This window comes from Canis lupus, chromosome 4 (assembly GCF_003254725.2).
Source record: "Canis lupus dingo isolate Sandy chromosome 4, ASM325472v2, whole genome shotgun sequence".
NCBI lineage: Eukaryota > Metazoa > Chordata > Mammalia > Carnivora > Canidae > Canis > Canis lupus.
The window spans coordinates 2,772,216-2,798,280 of record NC_064246.1 but is presented as its reverse complement, the minus strand read 5'-3'; the positions used below and the strand labels follow the sequence as shown (position 1 = coordinate 2,798,280).

General features: G+C 38.3%; 1 protein-coding gene across 1 annotated transcript in view; it reads left to right on the top strand.

Moving 5' to 3' along the window:
* RYR2 (ryanodine receptor 2) overlaps nt 1-26,065 on the top strand; it is a 727,453-nt gene that overhangs the window by 368,848 nt on the left and 332,540 nt on the right. The window contains exons 16-17 of the mRNA XM_049108740.1: nt 1,937-2,072; nt 16,961-17,056. Coding sequence (XP_048964697.1) covers nt 1,937-2,072; nt 16,961-17,056 — 232 coding nt within the window. The remainder of the gene's footprint in view (nt 1-1,936; nt 2,073-16,960; nt 17,057-26,065) is intronic.

Genomic DNA, 26,065 nt, shown 5'->3' with positions numbered 1-26,065 from the left:
AGGGGAGGGAAGGCCGCCCAGGGCAGAGCTGCGGGCTCTCTGCTCTCTGCGGGCAGAGCAGCTCTACTCACTGCTTTTACAGGTGTTCAGTTTTTGTGTGTGATTTTATTTCATGCACATTCTGGTTAAAAAAGAGCTCAAGTGCCGTGTTTTATAGACATACTAACAGAAGGACTGAGGGTTATGTCTAAGGATCCTAAAACGAGTGTCAGATTTAGTACCATCTATTCAGGAATTGCAGTGATAGGAGGTCAGAGGGGAGCTGGCAAATCAGGCCAGCTCAGCAGGTGTTCCTATTCTTTATACAGTGCTTCCTGTATATGGAATAATGAGTGTTTCTGAGTAAAAGTACCTTTGTAAAAGTATCTAAGAAAAAAGGTTAGAGAATATTGCTGAGTGCGCAGAATCCCTAACTCTACATTCTTCTGGTTTTAAAACTGTTTCCTAATTTTCCATCAAATTATTTGAAATTAACATTAATTTTTGAAGGCTTTTTACTGTGTGTATATAAAAAAAAAAACCTAATGTGTTTAGAGACTGTAGCGGTATGAAAGCACAGGGCAGGTCAACATGAGCCAGTAACAACTTGGAGTAGTTTGTTGGGACCTTTTCGTTTGGTGTATGCCAAAATGTTAGTCTATGCTACATTCATTTTGTACCTAGAAAAACTACAATGAAACACTGGGCTGTGAAAGTTTGAGATATTGATTTGGATTTTTTCCCCCAATTTCTCATGTAAGACAACATGGAGGGGGACCTAGAAATGTGCTTATGTCCCTGGTGCCTCTTAGAACAATGTGAGAAACAGGTTCTCTTGATTGGTCAATTCCTACTAGCTCCTCCTTTCATGTGCTTGGCCTCATTTTGGCAACCTTAATCTAGTAATAATAATAAAAGCATAATTTCAAATGTAGACAGCATCTTACAAAGCTCTATAATGCATTTTTTATTTGTTTCAAAGATCTCTTTTCATGAGCTTTTTCTTCATTCATTCATTCATTAGATCTTTCATTTAATATTAAAAATTATGATGATAGTTATGATCATGATGATGCCTGCCCTAACAACAAGGATTCTTAGGTCCTATGCTTTTATAGGGAAGGAAGAGAAATCTGTTTCCTCTACTCCTCTTAGGTTCATAGCTTGAGGTCCTGCAGGTTGGAGTGACAAAAGACAGATATAAGAAAACAAGAGGATATTTATTAACTTGTGAGTCATGCATAACCATGGGAGCACTCAGTGATGAGCAACTCAGAGGCGTGGTTAGAACTTGGACTTATACAGCATCTTAACAAAAGGACAGTAAATGTGTAGAAAGTTGAAAAGATGAAAGGAATTTTGATCTTCTAGGGGCAGCAAGTTGTGGAACAGCAAATATCTGGGGAAACTCATAAGGATGAGTTAGTAAAGTTTGTTATGTGCATTCCTCTGTGAAGCCTCTGGGCTGATGAGTGCCAGGGTCTTGTTTGTTGTAATTAAGCATCTCTTGCCCCTCCTGGTGGAGGTAAAGGGCAGAGAATTTTTCTTGTGTCTGCTTTTTCTCAATAGCCTTCAGCTCAAAATAATCCTATGCCAAAGAGGCATATCTTGGGGTTGCATACTCTGAACCTCTTCATTTACTCATGGTAAGATACAGTTGTGATTGATTCATTAATCTACTTGCAAATATAAGTATAAAGCACATATTTTTGCATTGTTCTTCTGCTTGCATTTGAGAATAGTCCTCCAAATTTAAAAACCACTTGAGTTATGTCAAGAAAATGTTATTTTACATGCAAGTGTGTTTCTTCCTGTCGTTTAACTAAATGACCTCAATTTTCCTAACAATTAACAGTCTTACCTTAAGCCAGGCTTTTTTTTTTTTTTAATCAACTGTGCATTTCTTGTCTATGAGCAGATTCACAGTTTCTGATGGTAATTTTTATTAACATTACAGGGAATGATCAACCTCGTGCTCGAGTGTATAGACAGGCTGCATGTGTATAGCAGCGCGGCACACTTTGCTGATGTTGCTGGGAGAGAAGCAGGCGAGTCCTGGAAGTCGATTCTGAATTCTCTCTATGAGTTGCTAGGTAAGAAGTATGATGATTTTTAAGGCAATTGATTCATGTCTCTTTAAAATGATCCCATAGCAGTTACTGCAGTTTTATGACTTGCTTCTTAATTGAGGCTTTTGGTGTTTACTATTGTGCCTAAAGCCAAGTGACGTTTAGTACTTGCATCTGTCTCTGAGTGTGGACTGTGGCGAGGGCAGTAGATCAGTCTTTGGTTTATGGAGGGGAGTTAGCGAGGGTGTGATTTTGTGGGTGAAGGGACTCTGTGTGAATATGCATGAAGTATTTTTCTTTATGTTCTCTCTTTTTTTTTTTTAGATTTTATTTATTTATTGACACAGAGAGAGAGGTAGAGACACAGGCAAAGGGAGAGGGAGAAGCAGGCTCCATGCAGGGAGCCCGATGTGGGACTTGATCCCAGGTCTCCAGGATCACACCGCAGGCTGCAGGCGGTGCCAAACCGCTGCGCCACCAGGGCTGCCCTTCTTTATGTTCTCAAGTGACTCCTACCAGACTCCTCTTTCTCCATCACAAGGATCTTGTCAGGGACCCTCTCCATCCTCCTTCTGTAGTCTTTTTGAGATTTGCATTTGCATCTTTTAGGTGTGCTTGATGTAAATTTAAAAATGCTTGTGGTTTGTGCCGCATTCCAGTTGACTGTATGCAAGCATACATCCTTATTAGTTTTGGCCTGGACTATTCCAGTAGCTTTTACTTGTCTCTTATCAGGAACTAGGAACTTGCAAGCTTGTGAGGTGGCCTCAAAAGATTTGGGAGTCCAAATCAATTACCTGGAAATAAGCCTGCCTGCCCTTTTGCTTTGGATAAAGATACCAGTCTCCCTCTTCCAAGGCTGCTTGCTACAAACATCCTTGAAAGGCTGACCCAAAAGAAAGGCTTGCACTGGCTCTGTCACAAGACGTGCAAAAACATGAGACCCGTGGAGAATGACCTCTCTTTTCACTCGCCCTCAGTTCCCAAATCCCAGATTCATCTGGACGCTGTGACTCCACCTATCTTCCATTTAGAAATTTCTCACATTTTCCCACCATTTCAGAAGGTGAAATTTAACTTGCTTTGCCTGGTATGTGAGGCCCCGGCAAACTCTTCCAGCCTGGGCCTTGGCACTGGCTTTCCCCTTTCTCTAGCCATACCCATTTCTGAGTGTCCTGTCCATACTTCGGTGATATTTTCATACTCCTGCCTTTACCAGAATTCCTTCAAGGCCTGGTTCACATGTGACTTTTTTGAAGTTAATCTTGACATCTTTTCCTAGCTCTAAAGCATGATTATGCAGTTTGTTCATTTGTTCGTTCGTTCATTCCTTCTCTCTCTCTCTCTCTCTCTCCTTTCTTGATACTTAGTGTTTATTTGCATTATAACATCTACTCCACTTCTTACTTAGTTACATATATGCCTGTGATATCGAGGGCAAGTATAATACCCTTTCTCGTTTTTGCATCTCTGTCATTTAACTTCATGTCTGACACATGGCAGATACTCAGTAAACATTTTCTAATTAAACAGAGTTCTGATAGAGTAGGAAAGTATATGCCTAAGTAGAGAAAAGAGGTCTTGAGGCATTTTTTTGTTTATGTGAAGAATGGAAGGTAGTCAAAATATTTGGAAATTCCCTATAATCTAATTGAAACTCCTTAAAATTTAAAAATACTATTTAGCAAATAAAACCCTTGTGCCTGCTAGCATTTTTAATATATTTCCTTTAGGTGGGTATTTGATATGCCATGAAAATTAAACACATGTAGTTTGCTACTTTCAGAGTAAGGGGTAACACTGGCTGGCATTTCTTTGAGCAGGACCCAGGCCATGGAGGCTTTCTAGGAATCTGGATTTATTATTTTACCCATGAAATCACTAGGACAAGGATTTTATGATGCCAGTATTCTAAGGGCTGTATTTCTTTGCCAGTGAAGAAATTACAGTGCTGAATTTCTGCATTTGGTTGAAACTGATGTGTGGTAGTGTTTTTAACACCACAATTTAGTTATTCACTTGAGAGGACATTGGATTCATTTCTGTGAGAAACTAGATGTTTAGGGTCAAGACCTGTGTGTGTTTGAGGGTAGGAAGGATTATGAGTGGAAACAGTATTGTTATATATCTAGATAATGTGCATTTTATATTTTCACATTAGTGGTTTCCATAGTCTGTTTTTTCATTTCAATAGGTCCGTGTGCTCATGTATCCATAAGTAATAAAAATGTACAGAGAGAATTATAATGATTTTTCTAAAATCATAGAAAAATGTCTAATCCTAGCAAAGTCAACACTTCCTTTCTATCCTTTTGGGCTATGTAGCCCTCAGACTTCTTTTATAAACCTTCACAGACTTCTTTGGGGATTAAATCTCATTAATTTAGAATGTACCAAAGTAGTAATAATAAACTTGATGAAATGCTGGAGACATGGAGGGTGGGAGCACAACTCCTCATCATAATTGGTTTTATGGTTCAATTTTTAATGAGACCATGGCAAAGATATGGTTTTTTGAAAGATTTTATTTATTTATTCATGAGAGACACAGAGAGAGAGGCAGAGACATAGGCAGAGGGAGAAGCAGTCTCTCCGCAGGGAGCCCCATGTGGGACTCTACCCCAGGACCCTGGGATCTCCATCTGAGCCAAAGGCAGATGCTCAACCACTCAGTTACCCAGCCGTCCCTAAAGATATGATATGATTTGTAAATGGTTTATTCAAAGAGGGTGGGAGGAAGCAGTTGTAGGTGGAATGATGATGGCACTCTTAGGATGTGTCTGGTTGCAAATGACAGCCTCAACCCAAGGTGGCTCACACAGTGGAGGACATTCATTGGCTTGTGTAGAATTGGAAGTCTGCCATTGGGTGTACTCAGTGGCTTCATCATAGCATCCAGAACCTACTTCTTCTGTCAACAGAGTCAGATCCTTCCAATGCTGGCTTCCCTTGTGTGGCCTCAGTGGGCTGTCCTCAGCTCATAGTGCTGCAGATTTCCTCTCTAACATGGAAGAAGTGAAAGAAAGCTGCTCCTGGAAATTATCTCTTAGGAAGGAGCATGCCATTTCCTAAAACCTCTAGCCTATCACCTCTTTCATCTCATTAGCCCAAACTGTATGCATAGTCCTTCTTGAGCTCTTCATTCTTACCAGAGAGGATGGGAATTTCACCAACGCTGACTCTGCCTGAGACAGGACCCCCTCCTGAAACTGGGGCCAAGCCCTAGGACTGCTTGGCTGCCATACAGATGTGAACATTGCAGAGAATTCTGGAAAAAAAGCTACAGTGCCCAACTCAAATATTAATTAAATACTTGATTCATCCAAAGGTTTTATGGACTGAATTCTAATCTGAATTTTATGGCTGGTCTGTCTCTCTCTTTTTACCTGTGACCTCACTCACTTTGTCTCTAGGCCCAGAGCTTTTGGGTCTGTCCATTGCTTGCCTCCCATCCAGAATATTCTTCCAGAATGTCTAGAATTAGTTAATATAAGGGATTTGATAGACAGTACATTTATATCTATATTAAAGATTAATATGTAGATATAAAGTATATATTTCTTAAATATATTATGTTTCCTTAATTATTTACATCCCGTTTGATTAAGAAAGGATTTGAGGGAGCTGTTACTTAAAATTGGCACATTTAGAATTCTCTAAAACTCACATCTTAAAGGAGGGTAACAGTATAGTAATCCTTTATGTCATTAAGATAATACACAGTGGTTTCAGAAACATGCATATTTTGTGGCTTTTAAACTAATTTTTTCATGTGGCAAGAGACATAAGTTCTGAATGTACTTTACACACACACACACACACACGCACACACACACACTCCTCACATTAACTTTTGCGTTTTCGCATTGCTACTCCTCAGAGTTTTTGTTAATTCCCCACACCTATCTCCCTCTCTCTCTTTTTTAAATATCTCTCTAGGGAAGCTTGGTTTTCCATTTTGTTTGTTATTTCCCAAGAGTCTTAAATCTCTGTTCCTTTTATAGTCTTCTGAAAAGGTGTTCTCTGCCATGTTGGGAGAACATGGACTTGGAGTCTAATGGTTCTGAATTTAAACAGGAGTCTCATCTGTTCAAAAGATTGAGAGCTTGCTGTGGTAGGTGCCTGAATCTGGGCAGTGGGGGGCAGCTGTGTGCTGTATAGTCCCTGATCCTTGCATTTAATGGTTGAGTAAGTGACACACAATGTAAACAACAAAGCTAGCCATGATGTTGTGCAGCTACTGACTTTACTGCCTTGACCATCCTGATACAAGTTACTATTAAATCATGTTAGTAAGTGATTAATAAAAGACTGATAAATTTGAATGCAAAAATTAAAATGTTTATGATAAATGATATCATTACAAAATAAAAATAGGTGGGAATTTTGTAAAGTATGTTGTCTATATGAAGGACAAAGTCTTGGTTTCTGTAATATGTAGAGTTTTCATAAATCCATAAGGAAAGGAAGTAGCATCTAATGGAAAAAAGAGACAAAAGATGGAGACAATTCCCTGACCCATAAATAACAATAGATTCTCAACATGACAAAACCTTGCAAATTAAAATGATAAATAAAGATCTCTTTTCATTTTTTAGCTTGGTACATAAAAAATTTGGTAACACCCATTATTGGGGAAAATGTTGGGTAATATGTTTTTAGTGAGAGAGTAAATTGATGGAATTTAAAACAAACTTTGGTTGGCAATACATATAAAACTTTAAATGTATTTCCCTTTACTCTAGAAATTCTACTTTAAGATATGTATTCTAGAGATATATTTGTACATGTGTACATATTATGTCCACTGCATAATTGTTTATAAATTACATAAAGTTGAAAACAATTTTTCTATCAACAGGGGATTGGTTACATAAGTAACAGTGTAGTACTGTGTTATCATTGAAAACTTAGATAAACATATCATTGGGAAAACTGTATAAGACTGGCCATTTGCTGTAATTTCTTAGCATGGGCATCTAGGCCATGGTATTAAGTGAAAAACAGAAGCAAAAACAACAACATAAAAAAAGAAACAAGAAGGATACTTTATGAACATTAAGATTCCAAATGCATTATATTAGAAATATATAAAAAAAGATTCATTCTTGTATTCTCTGGTTGTTTCTGGGGGGATGCACAGAAAACTGCTATGTGGCTGCTTTTCCGGGGACAGATCTTTGGCTTTTCTGTGTGTTCCATTACATATGTATTCTTACTCTATTTTCACACATTACTTCTATAATTGAAAAAGTCATTAACATAAGTGTGTAATATTACACCATTGAGGATGAAAGGGAAAAATAGTATATTAATTGCAGTTGAATGACTTATAAATATAAAATGTATATTTTATACATACATATTTGTATTTTATATACGCATGTATATAAAGAGGATCTCTTTCAGTATATACATGACAGATTCACTGATGATTGTAGGAGGTAAATAGAAGTATGAGAGATTTTATGGCTTAAACATTTCTTTGACTACTCTTTCTGTATTTATTGTAGTGAACACTGATTTCATGATTAGAAATAAATGACTATAATTTTATGTTGACTTAAGAACTATCTGCTGTCAATAATTTATATTGAAGTCAGTGTGATCATAAGATAAGTAGACATCTCTACATGAGTATATATTTCAGTCTGGCTGCAGAAGTATCAGATCTGCAGCAATATTTGGAGTTCATAAGATATTTATACCTCACCGTCCTTCCTTACTCAGGAAGTTTGATTCAAGTATCATTAACTCCAAGTTTGTTAAGTCTCCTTCCCATACTTCCCAACTTACTTCCCAACTAAGTAGATGGTCCTGTCTTGGACTTGTGTGTGAAATAACCCTTCTTTTTCTTCAGTAGGTTTATTTAGCATGGAGAGAGCAGGTGAGAATGACAATCTATAACAATTTTAAAATTTGACATGGATATATTTAATATGTGTTTTAGGTGGAGAACGACAAAAGTTGATTCATGAGCCTGCCACTTGGAGGAACTGAGGATCTTAGAGGCACCGGTTATTCATAGTTTGAAAGCATTGCTGTGGCATGTTTAATCTGCAAGGGGCTTGGCTTGCAAGCCACGGTGATTTTCTAAAGATGTCTGAGAAAAGGCTTATGGCAAACCCTGTCTATAAATACTCATTTTATGAAGAATCAAAGTATGAAGCAAAGTATGAAACAGCATAGACCATGGCCCTCTTAGGAAGGCAGAAGTTACCAGTTTCTGAATCCTTTAAGACTTGGAAAGAGAACAGTGATAAAGGATTTTGGCACATTCAGAGCATTTTCCTGGTGTTGCAAGGAGGCAGATCTTTCTAAATGCCATAAAACACTGAGGGAAGGTATTCAAGAGATGTAAAAGGAGGGCCTTGGCTTCAAACAGGCTTATATCAGTTATTACTCTGGCATCTGTGCATACAGATATTTCTATGTTGGCCTCCAGGAAATCCTGAAAGACAAATTACAAAAGACAGTATTTCTTTTCAATTTGGTAATAATCTCATGTCTACAAAATGACCTTGACAGTCACTAATACATTTTTAATGAAAATGCAATTTATAACCTGTTTTGTGAGATACTTTCTTAATCTGTTGACAGATGACCAGGATCCCACCCCTACTAATCTCTTCTAGATCAGAGATTCCAGCAGGAAGAGACGGGGTAGGGGAAGTACAGCATAGACTGGATCTGAGTGTGGACTCAGGAGCTGAAATTGTGTTGGCTCCACTGTGAGTTGTGTGAGCAGGAACATGCTACTGTCTCTACTTACTTTCTCCTTCATGAGCCAGTTATTGTTTTCCTTCCGATGAGGTCACAGAGAGAACCTAGCACAGTTTTTACTTGGTTGTGTGGCTGCCTGTTCTCTGGCTCTGGCCAGGTTAAAGCTGTCATCCCAGTGGAGGGGATTGGAGGGACTGGCAGTGGCTGGGAGCTGACTTTCTCTGGTGTGCATGTTAGATGTTTTTAGCGAAGTCCCTTCTCATGGGACAGAATAGCTGCAGCTCTATTCTGGGCGGCTCTTTGCCGCTCCTTGCTTGGCCATGTGCAGCTGGTAGTCTACCTCCAGCCTGTTTTTCCTAAAGTCTTCCTGCTGCTCAGTAGATGACTCCACTGAGTGGACTCAGGATGAGTCTACAGAGATGCTCTCCCTCCAGGATCCATGAGAAATGCCCATGTGTTCTTGACCCAATTCAGTCATATAGGCCGATCTATGCTGAGCAGTTGTTCAATGCTTCTACTTCCTGGGAAGGGTCATCAAACCTGAGTTCATAGGGTCCCCGAACTGCAGGGACGTTTCCTCAAGTTCTCCAAAAAGTTTCTATGGCATAGCTCTCTTAAATTTTTCAACAGCATTCTGGAGTTTTTATTTGTTTGTTTACTTTGGGTTTTGAGGTTTTCAGGATTTAGGAGTAACCACTTGTTAATTTGAAAATTAAAAAAAAAAAATTGTGGATTCTAGTTCTTTGGTCCCTCATTTGCCTGTGCTCTAACTATTCACTTAGTATTTCCAGACTTTGCATGTAAGCGCCAAAGGAGAACATCATTTGACTTCCTGCTGTATCTCTTACACCTTGAACAATGCCAGATACAAAGCAGGTAATCAGTGTTTGTTGAATAAATTTTAGAAGTGAGCGTTTTCTTGGAAGATCTTTACATCTTTATCTGTAGCTTTCTGATTCTATGAATATTTTGAGAAATTTTGAGTCTGAGAGTTTAAAGACACTAACACATGAGGACACAAGGATGTTACAATACAAATATGATATGCAGAATGGAGTATTTTTTCAATAATAATTTTCAATTGACTGCCAATATGACTTGCATTTCATCTTCTGATTGGATAAAAGTTAAGAGATTTAGTTATTTAACATGAAAAAAAATTGAATGAATTAGTACTTTGTTTTTTAGAAATGTTTTTATAGTATTTTAGCATTTAAATTGTACTACACTTAACCATGGATGCTCTTATTCCATGAGAGACTGGATACTATCTATCCATTTGTTATATTAAGAAATAATATACCTTCCAAATTTCAGGCAATGTACAGAGGTGTAAGAAGACAGAATTTCAAATCTAAAGAGCTTACAATATGCTAGAAGAAGACTCACAAACCACTGTATTATATTCACATATTATTGAAAATTCATATTACAGGTGCCAGCTGTAGTGCCTGATGCATTTGCATTCATTTTTAAAAAAAGATTTTTACACACTCAGCACACCCAACATGGGGCTTAAACCCACAACCCTGAGATCAAGAGTTGCACATTCCACCTACTGAGCCAGCCACGCTCCTCCACCTTTGTATTTCTTAAATAAATGAGGAAAAATAGGGGTGAATGGAGGATGAAAGGTCTTCACTGTCTTTAAGACCTATTAGCCAGCAATGAATGAAGATTTGAAGGGTTTAGCATGCTTGTCCTTCATGAGGAAAGGACATTTTTCATGAGTTTATTTTTGTACCTTCAGCTTGAAACACCATGAGATTAAAGTTGCCATGTGGTTTGTGGTCTGGTCTTGCAAGTGGCAGTCTTGGGATACAGGGGGCAGTTGTCACTATAAATGATGTTGTTTTACTTTTTCTTCTTGAAGAGAAGGTAACTTTGTATTGTATTATTTGATTTTAAAAATTAATAACTCATTATAAGAATGATATATTTAAAGAAAAAAGGTGGAAACCATGTGTAAAAAGTAACCACCCATTTTGATATATATCCTTTTATTAAAAATATTTCTTTGGGGATCCCTGGGTGGTGCAGCGGTTTGACGCCTGCCTTTGGCCCAGGGCGCGATCCTGGAGACCCGGGATCGAATCCCACATCGGGCTCCCGGTGCATGGCGCCTGCTTCTCCCTCTGCCTATGTCTCTGCCTCTCTCTCTTTCTCTCTCTGTGACTATCATAAATAAATAAAAATTAAAAAAAAAAACTTAAAAAAAATTTCTTTGAATCTTTATAACATACACATATGAAACGCTTCACACACCCACATGTACATGTACAGAAGCATTCTGTGTCACACCCGTACAAAGCTTGCACCACCAAGACCTCAGCTGTGACCCTCCTTTCCTAAAGGTTTAGCTAGCTCGGTCCAAATTCCAATTTCAGGGATTGGGACAGACTCAAGGCTTCTCTTTGATGTCTATACACTTTGGGGGATTATTTGGACACTGTTTCCCATTTCATTCTTCAATATCCCCTGTTTGTCTAAGGTTACATAATATCTTGGCCACAGATCTTCACCTACTGCAGGTGCATACAAACTGCCATTCTTATTGAACATTTGTGATTTTTTTTTAATGGAAGTTATTGTGGCTTCAGAGGAAGTTATTGTGTTCTTTGTAAAGGAACACATCACACAGCATGATCCCTTTTTCCCCCAGGCTTTATTCACTTAACTTTCTATTTTAAAATAAGAAAATGAGGATCCTTGGATGGCTCGGCAGTTGAGCGCCTGCCTTGGGCCTCGTGATCCTGGAGACCCGGGATCAAGTCCCACGTCGGGCTCCCTGCATGGAGCCTGCTTTTCCTTCTGCCTGTGTCTCTGCCCCACCCCCCCCACCTTTGTCCCTAATGAATAAATAAATAAAATCTTTAAATAAAAAAATAAAATAAAATAAAATAAAATAAATAAAATAAGAAAATATCCCCTTTTGACCTGGGAGAGCAGTCCCACCCTTATCAGTGTTCTTTAAGCTCTTTCTTCCTACCTGAGGCACTTATCAGAATATAGTTGCCAGAAGCAGCTTTTGCTCCCCAAGAAATATTCTGAAAAAATACGGTTTTTCCATGCTATGTATATACATACATTGGGTATGTGTATGTATATATATACTTCACAGAAATGTGAACATATAATTGATATTCCTTTATACCATTCATTTGTGCTATCGTCTCTATTGTGGGCATCTGTTCTTGGCAATAAACTATAAACCTTGACAAGGTTCTAGTGGATATGTACTAACCCTACTGAAGGGATGTGGCATTTACTTAGCCCACACTCAGGCTGTTTCTAGTATTTTGCTATTATAAACTCTGTTGTGATGAACTTCCTTACAATTCTCTGTGTGGTTCTCAGTTTCTTCAGAAATTCACTTAACTGATTTCTTCTTTTTTTTTTTTCATTGTTTTTGGTTATTTTTATTTTTTAATTAAAAATTTTTTAATTAAAAAATTAAACTGATTTCTTCTTAATTCACTTCCTTAATTGTCATATTTCACACACTCCATTTATCTGTAAAACATGCTATGCACCTGCACACATAGATACATACACTAATAATGTCTAGGAGGAATTATTTTTCACTGAGTGTATTATTTTCATTGGAAGTATACATTTTTTTTGGAGTCTGTTGAGATCATCATATTTATCTTTGACTTATTAACAGATTTCCTACTACATTTCTAACTCATTGGAGGAATGAACCCCTGCTTGAGCTAATGTTGCTAATGCATTGCTGAATATCATCGTAAACACCATCTTTGCATAAGATTTTTTTAAAAGATTTTATTTATTTATTTATGAGAGACACACAGAGAGAGGCAGACACACAGGCAGAGGGAGAAGCAGGCTCCCTGTGGGGAGACTGATGTGGAATTCAATCCCGGGACTCCAGGATCACGACCTGAGCCGAAGATAGATGCTCAACCACTGAGCCACCCAGGCATCCCTGTATAAGATTTTTGGATCGATATTCATAAGTAAGAGTCCCCTTTAGTTTTCTTATATGCATACTTTCTTTGTTAGGCATTGATGTCAAAGTTATACTGTCTTTATAAAATAGGGAGGTTTCCTTAATTTCTTTACTTTGAAATAGTTTAGAAATAACTTGTTTCTTGAGTATAGAAAAAAAGTTTTTGATCTTTGACTACCCAATATTGATCATGGTTTATTTTTCTATTTAGATTTTTTCCCTTTAGATTTTTCTCATTTGGGTCAGTTTTGGTGGAAAAAAAAATGTGTGTATGTATGTATGTATGTGTGTGTATATATATATATACACACACATATACATATATATAATTAGAAACTAATTTTTATTATTTTATTTTATTTTTTAAAAGATTTTATTTATTTATTCATGAGAGACACACACAAGGAGAGAGAGAGAGGCACAGAGACACAGGCAGAAAGAAAAGCAGGCTCCATGCAGGGAGCCCAATGTGGGACTTGATCCCGGGTCTCCTCCTGGACCACGCCCTGGACCAAAGGCAGCGCTAAACCGCTGAGCCACCTGGGTTGCCCATGGAAACCAATTTTTTTAAAAAAAGATTTTCTTTGTTCATTCATGAGAAACACACAGAGAGAGAGAGAGAGAGAGAGAGGCAGAGACATAGGCACAGAGAGAAACAGGCTCCATGCTGGGAGCCTGACGCGGGGCTCGATCCTGGGACCCTGGGATCACACCCTGAGCCAAAGACAGATAGATGCTCAACCGCTGAGCCACCCAGGTATCCCTAGGAAACCATTCTTTTCCCTATATGTTAAGAAATTCTAGTAAAGAGATCTAAAAGTGGCTGTTTCTATAATCCCAGATTATTCTTAATTTTGTATTCCTTCATGACTAGAGTAGTTGGCATTTAGCTTATATTAAAAAAAAAAAACCTTGACTCTGTTGATCAATGCTGCCATTTTAATTTATTATATAGATCATTTTTTCTATAATGTATTTATTTTTGCTATTTATTTCTTTTTCTGATTTTACTTAATACTTATTTGATGCTTTTTCTTAAATCTTGAAAAAGTGTTTTGTTATACTTTTTACCTGGTTGCTTAGCAGTGAAAGAAAGTGTTTAATTTTCCTCTGAGTATCTACCACTGATTGTTTTAGGTAACATTTCTATTTTTCCTGTTTACTAGGTATTCTGTAATTGATTCCCTACTGATTCAAAAATTATCAATGAGAGAGTTTAAATTATTAAGTGTTTGGACTTTTCTAACTAATTTCTAGTTTCATTATATTATTGTTGGTGGGCTTTGTCAACATGGGCTATACCATTTCTGTTTGCAGTAAATTTAATAAAGTTTTCTTTTTTGTAGCTTACTACATGATTTTCTTAAGTGTCTCATGGTTTATTAGAAGGATTCATTCTTGGGGCACCTGGGTGGCTCAGTTGGTTAAGCATCTGCCTTCGGCTTAGGGCATTATCTTAGGGTCCTAGGATCCAGCTCTGCATTTGGCTCCCTCAGTGGGGAGTCTGCTTCACCTTCTCTTTCTCCCACTCCTGCTCCCCCTGCTTGTGCTATTTTTCTGTGCCAAAAAAATAAAATCTTAAAGAAAAAGAAAACATTCATTCTTACATTGTTCATTTCTTCAAGTATCACCTTTTTCCTAACATCTGCCCTCTAGGAAGTACTTAATATCTTTAATTTTAAAAACCACAGGTAAAATTAAGAGTGCATTACATTTTAAACAAAGAAGGTGCTGTAAAGATTCAAAAGCTTTACTATATACTCTCCCTCAATGGCTCTTGTTGTAAGTCATAATGAGATATTCTTATGGATTAAAATTAAAAATCCCACAGAAGACGTAGGATTCCTTATCATTCTACTACACCTCACCCTTGACACTTGTCCCTGGCTCTTGTCGTGTGTGTGTGTGTGTGTGTGTGTGTGTGTGTGTGTGTCTGGTTGCTGGCTCTTGCTGGGGCTCTGGTCACAGAGCAAGTGGAGTCTAAGTAATCAAGTGCATCATTGTTTAATCTTCTTGCAAATGTTCTGGGGTTTCTGTACTCAAAAGAGCTGTTCTCATGCAGTTTAAGGATAGACCTTCCTGTCTTTTCTGTCATCGTTTCTCTTCTTACTCTAAGGTCAAGTAATTTTTATTTTAATTTTTAGAAAGAGGAAATATGATGGAAGTCTCTAAGATTAATTGTGCTGTGTTACTACAGGGACTCCTCCATCTTGCTGTTACCAAGGAGATGAACAGGCTGTGCCATCAAACTTCAGTTCCTTCCAACTGCTTCCTAGCACTACCAGATTTTAAGTAGTGGTTGTTTTCTTATGGCAATATCTTTTTTCCCATTAAAAATCCTATTATGTAAACATCCCACCAATCCTTTGTAAATGATTGTACTGTTTCTGAACAATCTCATGGATGTAAGAGTAGGGTTTTCATAAAATATTTAGCAGATTTACTCTGAAAGAATCGCATGATTTTTAAACATTAAACATTTTAAATGAATTATGTAAATTGGGTTGGAGGAGATCATAAAGGTCTTTTAGGAATTTCACATAAGATGGTTTCATTTGGGGCACCTGGTTGGCTCAGTGAGTTAAGCATCTGCCTTCGGCTCGGGTCATGATCTCAAGTTCCTGGCATTGAGGCCCTTGGCATCAGGCCCTGCTCAGAGAAGAGTCTGTTCTCTCTTCTTCTGCCTCTCCCCCTGCTGGTTCTCATGCTTAATCACTTTCAAATAAGTAAATGCAATTTTAAAAAAACATATGGTTTCTTTCACCAAAAATGTGTCAGAAACACTAGGTGAGGCAAAGTTAGAACAGGTGACTTGAGTACAGGAGTTCTGATTCCTTCAGGTGTATTGTGAACTCTAAAGGGGAAGTAGAGATACAGGAGGAAAACAAAAGGTTTTCAGACTTATTAGCCATTTGCCCTCCCACCTTTTTTTTCCAGGTGACAATTAATTATATGTCTTTTTGTGCCTATTTTAGTTATTGGTGTATCTTCTAGGATTTTGTGCTACATTTTCAGGAAAACTGATATTCTCTTAACTTCTTCATTACACACGTGAGAAAGTTGAGCTCTAGGGAAATTAAATGATTTAGTCTCATGGCTAATTAAAGCCAGTATTAGAGCATAAGTGAGGAGACTCCCAGGACACTGCTTTTTCCATTATCCTTTATCATTTCCTACCAATATGAAATGTTACTTTCTTGAAATATATTCCTTCTAATGAGCTGTGTGGTTTTCTAGTCCCTATTAATATATGTAAGTTTAAAAAAAAATCTTAATTACCACCTAACAGCAGTCAGAATGGCTAAATTTGACAAGTCAGGAATCAACAAATGTTGATAAGGGTGTGGAAAATGCTCTTACACTGTTGGTGGGAATGCAAGGTGGTGCAGCTACTCTGGAAAGCAGTGTGGATGTTCTGCAAAAGGTTGAAAATAGAGCTACTCTATGACCCAGCAATTGCCCTACTAGGGATTTACCCCAAGGATACAAGTGTAGTGATCCAAAGGGACACCTGCACCCCAATGTTTATAGCAGCAATGTCCACAATAGCAAAACTATGGGAAGAGGCAAGATATCCATCAACAGGTGAATGGATAAAGAAGATGTGATGTGTGTGTTTACACACACACACACACACACACACACACACAATGGACTACTACTCAGCTATCAAAAAATGAAATCCTGCCATTTGCAATGATGTGGATGGACTAGAGGTTATTATGCTAAGCAAAATTAGTCAATCAGAAAAAGATAATTATCATATGATCTCACTCATATGTGGAATTTAAGAAACAAAACAGAAGATTGTAGGGGAAGAGAGGAAAAAATAAAACAAGATGAAATCAGAGAGGGAGACAAACCATAAAAGAATCTTAAATCACATGAAATAAACTGAGGGTTGCTGAAGGGGAGGGAGTGGGGGGATTGGGTAACTGGGTGATGGGCATTAAGAGGGTACGTGATGTAATGAATACTGGGAATTACATAAGACTGATGAATCATTGACCTCTACCTCTGAAACTAATGGCACTCTATATGTTAATTAATTGAATTTAAATTTTAAAAAATCTCAAATTTATGTATTCATGTATGTTTTAGATGTAAAGTCAAAGTATTTTGTTCTTGTTCCAGCATTTTAGGGCTACTACCACCTTACCTTGCATTTTAAACTGGAGAATCACATAACTGTGAAGTCTGCTTTTTCCTTTTGCAGCGGCTTTAATTAGAGGAAATCGTAAAAACTGTGCTCAATTTTCTGGCTCCCTTGATTGGTTGATCAGCCGACTAGAAAGACTGGAAGCTTCTTCTGGTAAGTTTTCTGATTATCTCTTTGTCACAACACATTATTCCTGTTTTCTTCTATTTTTTTTATTTTTATTATTTATTTATTTGCTTTCTTATATTTTTTGTTCTTTAAGATATAAAAACAAATTCTGAGTATTGGTGCAATTTAAGTGTTTTTCTTTAAATAGGTTAAAATTTTCCATATTGTTAAAACCTTTAGTATTTTATTAGTTATTTCTGGAAAATAGAAATAACAGTATCTTGTTAATTTACATTAAAAAATTGAAGTCCCTGGGATCCCTGGGTGGCTCAGCAGTTTAGCGCTTGCCTTTGGCCCAGGGCGTGATCCTGGGGTCCCAGAATCGAGTTCTGTATCGGGCTCCTGGCATGGAGCCTGCTTCTCCCTCTGCCCATGTCTCTGCCTCTCTCTCTCTCTCTCTATCATGAATAAATAAATCTTTAACAAAAAAGAAAAAAAAGAAATTGAAGTCTCTAAAGTAGCTAAAAGCCATAATTCCCATTCCTTTTCTTTTTTTTTAAAGATTTTATTTATTCATGAGAGAGAGAGAGAGAGAGGCAGAGACATAGGCAGAGGGAGAAGCAGGCTCCCTACAGGGAGCCTGATGCAGGACTTGGTCCCAGGACTCTGGGATCATGCCATGAGCCCAGGCAGATGCTCAGCTACTGAGCCACCCAGGCCATCCTCCCATTCTTTTTCAAATCTGTTACTACAGATGTACAATATAAACAAAAAAACTGGTTTGAATTTTCTATTTTTAACTTCTGTCCAAAAGTTTATTTGACAGATTTGGAAAAAAACTTAGTTTTCCTAATCATACAGCACAGTATTTTAAAGTGATTCAGGGGATGCCTGGGTGGCTCAGTGGTTGGGCGCCTGCCTGCCTTTCTTTGGCCCAGGTCGTGATCCCGGGATCTGGGATCGAGTCCACATTGGGCTCCCTATGGGGAGCCTGCTTTTCCCTCTGCCTATGTCTCTCTGCCTCTTTCACTTTGGGTATCTCATGAGTAAATAAATTTAAAAATAAATAAATAGATTCAGTAGATACTGATATTAGTAATCTGTATCATAGTAAAATAGTTACAGGCAATAAACCTGAGATCTCTAACAAGTATGTTATTTTCATTTTGGTGTTGTGGAAATTTAAAATTGATAACCAGGCCTACCTGAGCTTGTCTAACAACATAGATTATATCAGCAACATCCCAAACTGAAATTGTTTGCTCCTCCCTCTCTTTACACAGTATCTCATTAGTTGTCTGTTCTCTATACTACTAATGCCCCCTTTCTGCTACTTATTTTTCCTCTCCTCTGCTAGATTAGCCATGAACTCTTTGAAGCGAGGGGAATGATTTCATTCATCTTTGGGTCCACCATATCATTTAGCATCTAGTAGGTGCTTCACAGTATTTATTGAATGGATGAAAAACGAACGTATGAAAAAATGTTTGAATTCACTTAGGAAAATGCCTATCAGTACAGATATAATTGCATGACTTTTGCATAAGAAAGACTCACTCAAGGATGGGTTTGTTGGAATTGAATGAATAGAAGAAAAGATGGTTGTGGTCAAAGAGGATAATTTTTAAGTCACAAGAGTGAAATTTTAGTGTTTAAGCTTTAGGAGAAAGAGGGACACCTGGGTGGTTCAGTCACTTACACTTAAGCATGGACTCTTGATTTCAGCTCAGGTCATGTGATCTCAGGGTTCTGAGATCAAGCCCTGCGTCGGGCTCCACTCCCATGGGGAATCTGCTTGAGATTCTCTCTCTCCCTCTGCTCCTTTCCCCTCTAAATTAATTAATTAATTAAAACAGATTTAGGAGGAAGAGAAATTTGAGTCACCACTGAGTTCTAAGGCATTGCTGGATTGTTGGGTGGCAGATACATAGAAAGAAATTGTTGAGCTAAAAAAGACACAGTAATTATAAGATGAGGCTTTTCAGCATATCACAACATAAACAGGATGACTGTGGGCCAATACAAGATATCTTGAATAAGGAGAAAACTGAATAAGTGCTAGGAGGCAGTGGTCAAGTTAGTGGTAACAAGATGACGGCAGGATTGCAAAAATGGATAAATTCTTAATACTTCTGCCGGAGCTGCTGGCACTGGCAGCACAGCATGGAGGGCCTGCGCCACCAAAGACCCCTGATGCGGAACCAGAAGAGCTGCTATGCCAGCTAGAGGGGCTGTGGTGCCTAAGGCTGGCAGGTCAGGCAGCAGCCTGCAGCATCCTGCCCCTAGCGACCAGGGAGCTGGCTTCCCAAGGACAAGGGAAAATTGTAGTCACCTTTGTACTTGCTGAATCTGTCTTTGTTTCTGCACTAATTAATGCACAATGAGTTTTCTTGGGTTTTGTTTTCAGGGGATGTGCCGGGCAAGGACCCTCTAGTTCACCCTTCACGCGACTCTGTAGTTGTCCCAGATTTTAGTTCTTCATTTTGCCGATGAAAAGCAAAAAAAGAACTACATGTCCGGAAGGTATTGACACGATGCATCCGCCTAGGTTTATTTATTAAAAGCACTTTTTTACATTATTTGCAAAAAAAAAAAATTATCCAGAATGTGGACAATCTCCAGTAGATACAAAAAAAAAAAAAAAAATGCTGATTCCCTTTTCTGGCCACAGGGAATATCTAGAAAGCAAGAGGGGCAGAGCTACCTTCAGGACAGTGTTAATGTTGGATGAATCAGCTGCTTTACTTAAGACACACACACACACACACACACACACACACACACAATTCTCAGAGTAGAAAATGAGAGAGAGAGAAGAAAAGAACAGAGTGGACCACTCTTTAAACTCAGCCAAGTAGAGTCTTCAGTTAATAGTTATAGGCACATTTCCACTGAATACAAATTGCTTTTTGCTATTATCTTTGTCCAATTCAGCTGTTAGTCACAGGTACTTCTACATCAGGTTGAAGTTCCCTGCTCTCAGAAAACACAGGGAATGTCAGGAGTAGGAAGGATGTTTGGAGAGTACTGCATCTGACATCTAATTTAGAGGAAAGGAAATTGAGACATAGGACATTTGAAAGAATGACTGGAGCTGCTAGGATTAATTGTTATTTCATTTCAAAAATGAAACCCAAACTTGTAATCTTACATTAGCATTGAAGTATGTTCACTGTGCCTTGTGGTCTCCTTGTTTGTATGTATCTGAAATATTTTTCACTAAACAAATTTTCTCTACTGTGGTTACATTCATGCTTTTAAGAAACTTCTTTTATTCCTAGAGGAAGTAGAATGTTGCTTAGTTTTTAGAGTCACTAGCAGTAATGTTATGCATATCATTAGATCATATCATGTACACACATGCATAAATTTATTTCAATCATATATTATTGTTTCCTGAGTGCTCACATATGCATCATCTTACTCTCTATGAGACTGCTGAACACGCTCTCTTCAGCGAGTCCTTTTTCAGCTGCATCACTAGTCTGTCCGTATATGAGCAGCAGAGCTGAGTGAGGAGGCCTGTGAGCTTTAGATTTCCTTCAGCTAAAAAGCTTTACACAGCAAAGGAAACAGTCAACAAAACCAAAAAGCAACCTACAGAATGGGAGAAGATATTTAAAAGTGTTTTATCAGATAAAGGGTTACTGTCCAGAATCTATAAAGAGCTTATCAAACTAAACACCCAAAGAACAAATAATCCGGTAAAAAAATGGTCAGAAGACATGAAGAGACATTTCTCCAAAGAAGACATACAAATGGCCAACAGACACATGAAAAAATGTTCAACATCACTTGGCATCAGGGAAATACAAATCCAAACCACAATAAGATACCACCTCATGCCAGTCAGAATGGCTAAATTTAACAAGCCAGGAAACAACAAATGTTGATGATACGGAGAAAGGGGAACCCTCTTACACTGCTGATGGGAATGCACACTGGTGCAGCCACTCTGGAAAACAGTGTGAAGATTCCTCAGTTAAAATTAGAGCCACCCGATGACCCAGCAATTGCACTACTGGGTATTTACCCCAAGGATACAAGTGTAGTGATCTGAAGAGGCACCCACACCCCAAAGTTTATAGCAACATTGTTTATAATATCCAAACTATGGGAAGAACCGGGATGTCCATCACCAGATGAATGGATAATGAAGATGTGGTATATGTATATACAATAGAATACTACTCAGCCATGAGAAAAAAACAAAAAAGAAATCTTGCCGTTTGCAATGATGTGGTTGGAACTAGAGGGTATTATGCTAAGTGAAATAAGTCAATCAGAGAAAGACAATTATTTGATTTCACTCATATGTGGATTTGAAGAAACAAGATGGTGGAGCATAGAGGAAGGGAGGGAAAAATAAAACGACATAATTAGACAAATCACAAGAGCCTCTTAATCATAGGAAACAAACAGGGTCGCTGGAAGGAAGGGAGTGGGGGGATGGATATTAAAGAGGGCATGTGATGCAGTGAGCACTAGGTGTTTTATAAGACTGATGAATCACTGACCTCTATCTCTGAAACTAATAAAATACTATATGTTCATTAATTGAATTTAAATAAAAAATGATTTCCTTCAACAAAGGTCAGTGGACAAAAATAAAAATAAATTGGTGCAAACTTACATAGAGATCTGATGAAGACCTGCAAAGGGTGAGCAAAAGGATGTGTTAATGAAGTAGCTTACCTTCCTTTGGTGCTAGCAGTAGACCTTGAGAAAAGGATGAAAGATTTGTTTGGGAAGTGAATCAACATGAGACATGGTGTAGAAGGAATCAGAGAGGATGTGTTGACAAGCAAGTTACCACCATGGGTAACAGAAGCTTTTCTCTTGGGGAATTCTGGGAAACCCTATAGGACATGTGTCTTACAGTTCTCCCACCTGAGGGGCGAGACAGTTAGGGTTTTTACCACCAACTTTCCTCTGTCACAGAGTGGTACTGCTTCTAGAGAGTGGCTTTTCCAGCTGCCACTGTGCTCAAAGCAAATCTTGAAGGAAAGAACCACAGAAGCTAGCTGAATGTTCACTGAATGCAGAGGCTGTGAATTTGAGCAGGGCCCTGGCAGTATCTGGTGCCCAGCCAACTACTATTTATCTTGTTATATGATAGGCTCAGAAAGAGGAGTGAGCAGATCTTTTTTCTTATGCATATTCTGCTTCATTGAAAGTTGACTAGTATCACTAGTGCTTAAAGCTTTCTTTTAAATATTTTATTGTGTGAGACAGAGAGAGAGAGAGAGAGAGAAAGAGAGAGCATGAGAGGGAGAAGCAGACTCCCTGCTGAGCAGGGAGCCCTACACGGTGTTGGATCACAGGACCCCAGTTGGGATCACGACCTGAGCCAAAGGCAGACGTTTAACTGATTGAGCCACCCAGGTGCCCCCATAAAGCTTTATTAGAGTGTCTGATCAATCTATAAGAACAGTCACTGTGAATTTTTGGGGAGGAAAAGAAAAAGATAAATTAGACCTTTTGCCTGGCTTCCTATGTGACTGTGTCTCAAGGCCAAATTTAATTGAAAAGAAAATATTTGTATGAGCAAATCCAGTTGATCGAACTGATGTGTTTCTGAAGGCTGGGTTTTCTTTAGGATGTTCTCTACACTTGAGATGCTATTTGAGCATTTGAAGAAACAGCTGACTGAGCATAGTCTGCTGATCAGGAGGCTGCATACCTTGTTGGAGTCTTACCTTTGTATAGTCTGTTCCACAGATAGTTTCACGGTGATGAAAGTGGCCTTTGGGATTCCTGCCAGTTCCTCCCCACTCCTAGTAAGTGCTATGAAGGAAGTTCCCTCTGGGTTCATGCAGAAGGAGGAACCTTTCACGGGGCTCGAACTGCCTAAATGGTGCTCACATACTGTACAGTGTGTGGTACCTGGAAATACGATAGTTTAAAGCTTCCAGAGATGTCACAACTATTAGTTGCAGAGGATAAGCTCATTGTTCTTGAAAGGAAAAAATGCGTTACTTGTGACTAATCTGTCCCAGAATCTTGTGTGCCTCTTCCTTCAAATGTACTTCAGTATAAATAATTGAGTTAGAAAAAGCAGGAAACCCCTGGATATTGTATGAGACCCACTGTTGGCAATGCAGAAATCATAGCCAACCTTTTGGAATAATATCAGCAGTTTAAGTAACACTTAAAAAAAGATATTATTTATTTATTTATTTATGAGAGACACAGAGAGAGGCAGGAATGTAGGCAGATGGAGAAGCCAGATCCCTGTGGGGAGCCTGATGCAGGACTTGATTCCAGGACCCCGGGATTACAACCTGAGCCAAAGGCAGACACTGAACCACTGAGCCATCCAGGTGCCCCAGTTAAAGCAATGCTTACTGATAACACAGAAAGGGACCATTTTTTCAGGAAGTAGCTTTCAAGAAGGCAACTTTAGCAGTTGGTTGATTCAGATCTTCTGATTGTGCATAAAGTCAGCTCTGGTTATAGTCAGGAGATTGTGCACCTGACCCTTACAAAAAACACCAAATCAGAATTATGATGATATTGCAGATTTTGTATAGAAAACCTTTTGTGATAGCTGTCGGGGTCAGTACCTGTTTGGCTCTACCACCCCACCATAACGTAATCATCCATCTGCATCTGTAGCTTCATCTAGAGCACATTATCATAATTGGTGTCTTTAATAATGATCTGGATCTTCATGATATATAAATTCTGTTTGATGCCAATGGATTACTTATGACAGAGAAACATAGTATGCATTTTTCAAAGATAATCACTCAAAGTTTGAAATAATGTATTGGCGATTAAAGGTACTGATTTAATAGCTAAATCCCTTGTCAAAGATTACTCACAAGAGAAGTTGCTTATTGTTTTTCTTTTACCACTTTTTAAAGATTTTATTTATTTGAGAGACAGAGAGAGAGAGAGAGAGAGAGAGCAAGCATAAGTGGGGGCAGAAGCAGAGGGAGAGGGAGAGTCTGAAGCAGACTCCATGCTGAGCATAGAGCCTGATGTGGGACTCAATTCCCCAACCCTAAGATCATGACCTGAGCTGAAACCAAGAGTCAGATGCTTAACCAACTGAGCCACTCAGGCACCCCTGTTTTTTAAATTTATTTATGAGAGAGAGAGAGCATTCAAGAGAGTGCACAAGGGGCAGCGGGGGAGAGGGAAAGGAAGAGAAAGAAGCAGACTCCTCACTGAACAGGGAGCCCAGCCCGATAATGGGCTTGATCCCAGGACCCTGGAATCATGATCTGAACCAAAGGTAGACGCATAACTGACTGAGCCACCCAGGTACCCTGATGTTATCTTTTTATTTTGTTGCTTGTGCTTTAGATGTCCTACCTGAAAGATCATTGCCAATTCCTATATCAAGGAGTTTTTTTTCCTCTTTTTTTCCCTAGGAATTTCATGGTTTCAGGTCTATATATCTATATTTTATGATACATTTCGAGTTAATTTTTGCTAGTGGTGTAGGATAGAGGTCATTGTTTTACATGTGAATATCCAGTTTTCCCAGCGCCATTCTTCGAAGAGACTGCCTTTTTCCAAGAGAACATTAGAATTGACACAAAGCTCAGGCAGATGCTGTGATCATTTTACATTGCTGCCCAAAATAATAGTTCTCAGTATATATATTTGCTGCTTTGAGGAAAGTATCTTTTTGAGGAGCTGATTAATCTGTATTTCTCGGGCAGCCCCGATGGTCCAGCGGTTTAGCGCCGCCTTCCGCCTGGAGTATGATCCTGGAGACCCAGGACTGAGTCCCACGTTGGGCTTCCTGCATGGAGGTTGTTTCTCTCTCTGCCTCTGTCTCTGCCTCTCTCTCTGTGCCTCTCATGAATAGATAAAATCTTTTTAAAAAATCTGTATTTCTCTTGCCCTAGAGGATGCAACTTAAAAGTATTTAGATGTATAGAACTTTGAAAATTTTATTTAATGGCCTTTAGAGCAATTAATTGCATCTGCCAGCATTTTTATAGGTATTAACATTTCACAGAGAGGCACACATTTGTTGTTTTTTGAACACTTTAATGAGCACATTATGGGACCAAGGAAATCTTAAGTGAATTTAGGGCACTGTGCTGAGATGTCACGTGTATTTCTTCACTGGATTCCCACAGGACTCCATAAGATTCTGTTATAACTTCTATTTTACAAATGAAGAATTGGAATTTACTGAGAGGAGTAAAATTTTTAAGGTTGAATGAAAGTAGCAGAGCAACGACTGAATTTGTATGATGTGTAAAGTCACAAAAGTGGGAATTATATCAATTTCTGCTCCTCGTTTTACTTATATCCAGAACCTAATACATTGGCCCATTTTATGGACTAAAAAATAATTGAATATGTAAATGGAGGGAAAACACACAAGAGTAAATAGCAAGATGAGAATATCTTAAAGTATTTGTGATTTCTTGTCTGGAGTGGTCAGATGTCTGTGGGTTTTGAGATATGACAATTTATATAAATAAATATTTGTCTGACATAATGTTTCTAACATTATTATTTAACTGTTGTATCATGAACTGCCTTTAATTGACATTTTCTTTTCCTTTTTTAATTGTCCTTAACTCATCTATCTTTTATAAAATATTGCTCCCTAAATTGAAAACAGGAAACCATCAGAAGCCTAAATAAGGCAGAATAGTACACTATGATTACATTGCTTATTTTATGTTATTTATCTTAGATAATGTGCCCCAAGAAACTTCTGACTCATGTTCATCTTGTCTTCCAATAAAATGCCCTAAGTCCATCTTTTTTGTTTGTTTTGCTAATGCATTCATGATGGTCTGTCTTTCTTTTTTTTTCCATAAATTTATTTTATTGGTGTGCAATTTGCCAACATAAGAATAACACCCAGTGCTCATCCCATCAAGTGCCCCCCTCAGTGCCCATCACCCAGTCACCCCCACCCCCACCCCTCCCCTTCCACTACCCCTAGTTTGTTTCCCAGAGTTAGGAGTCTCTCATGTTCTGTCTCACTTTCTGATATTTCCCACTCATTTTTTCTCCTTTCCCCTTTATTCCCTTTCACTATTTTTTATATTCCCCAAATGAATGAGACCATAT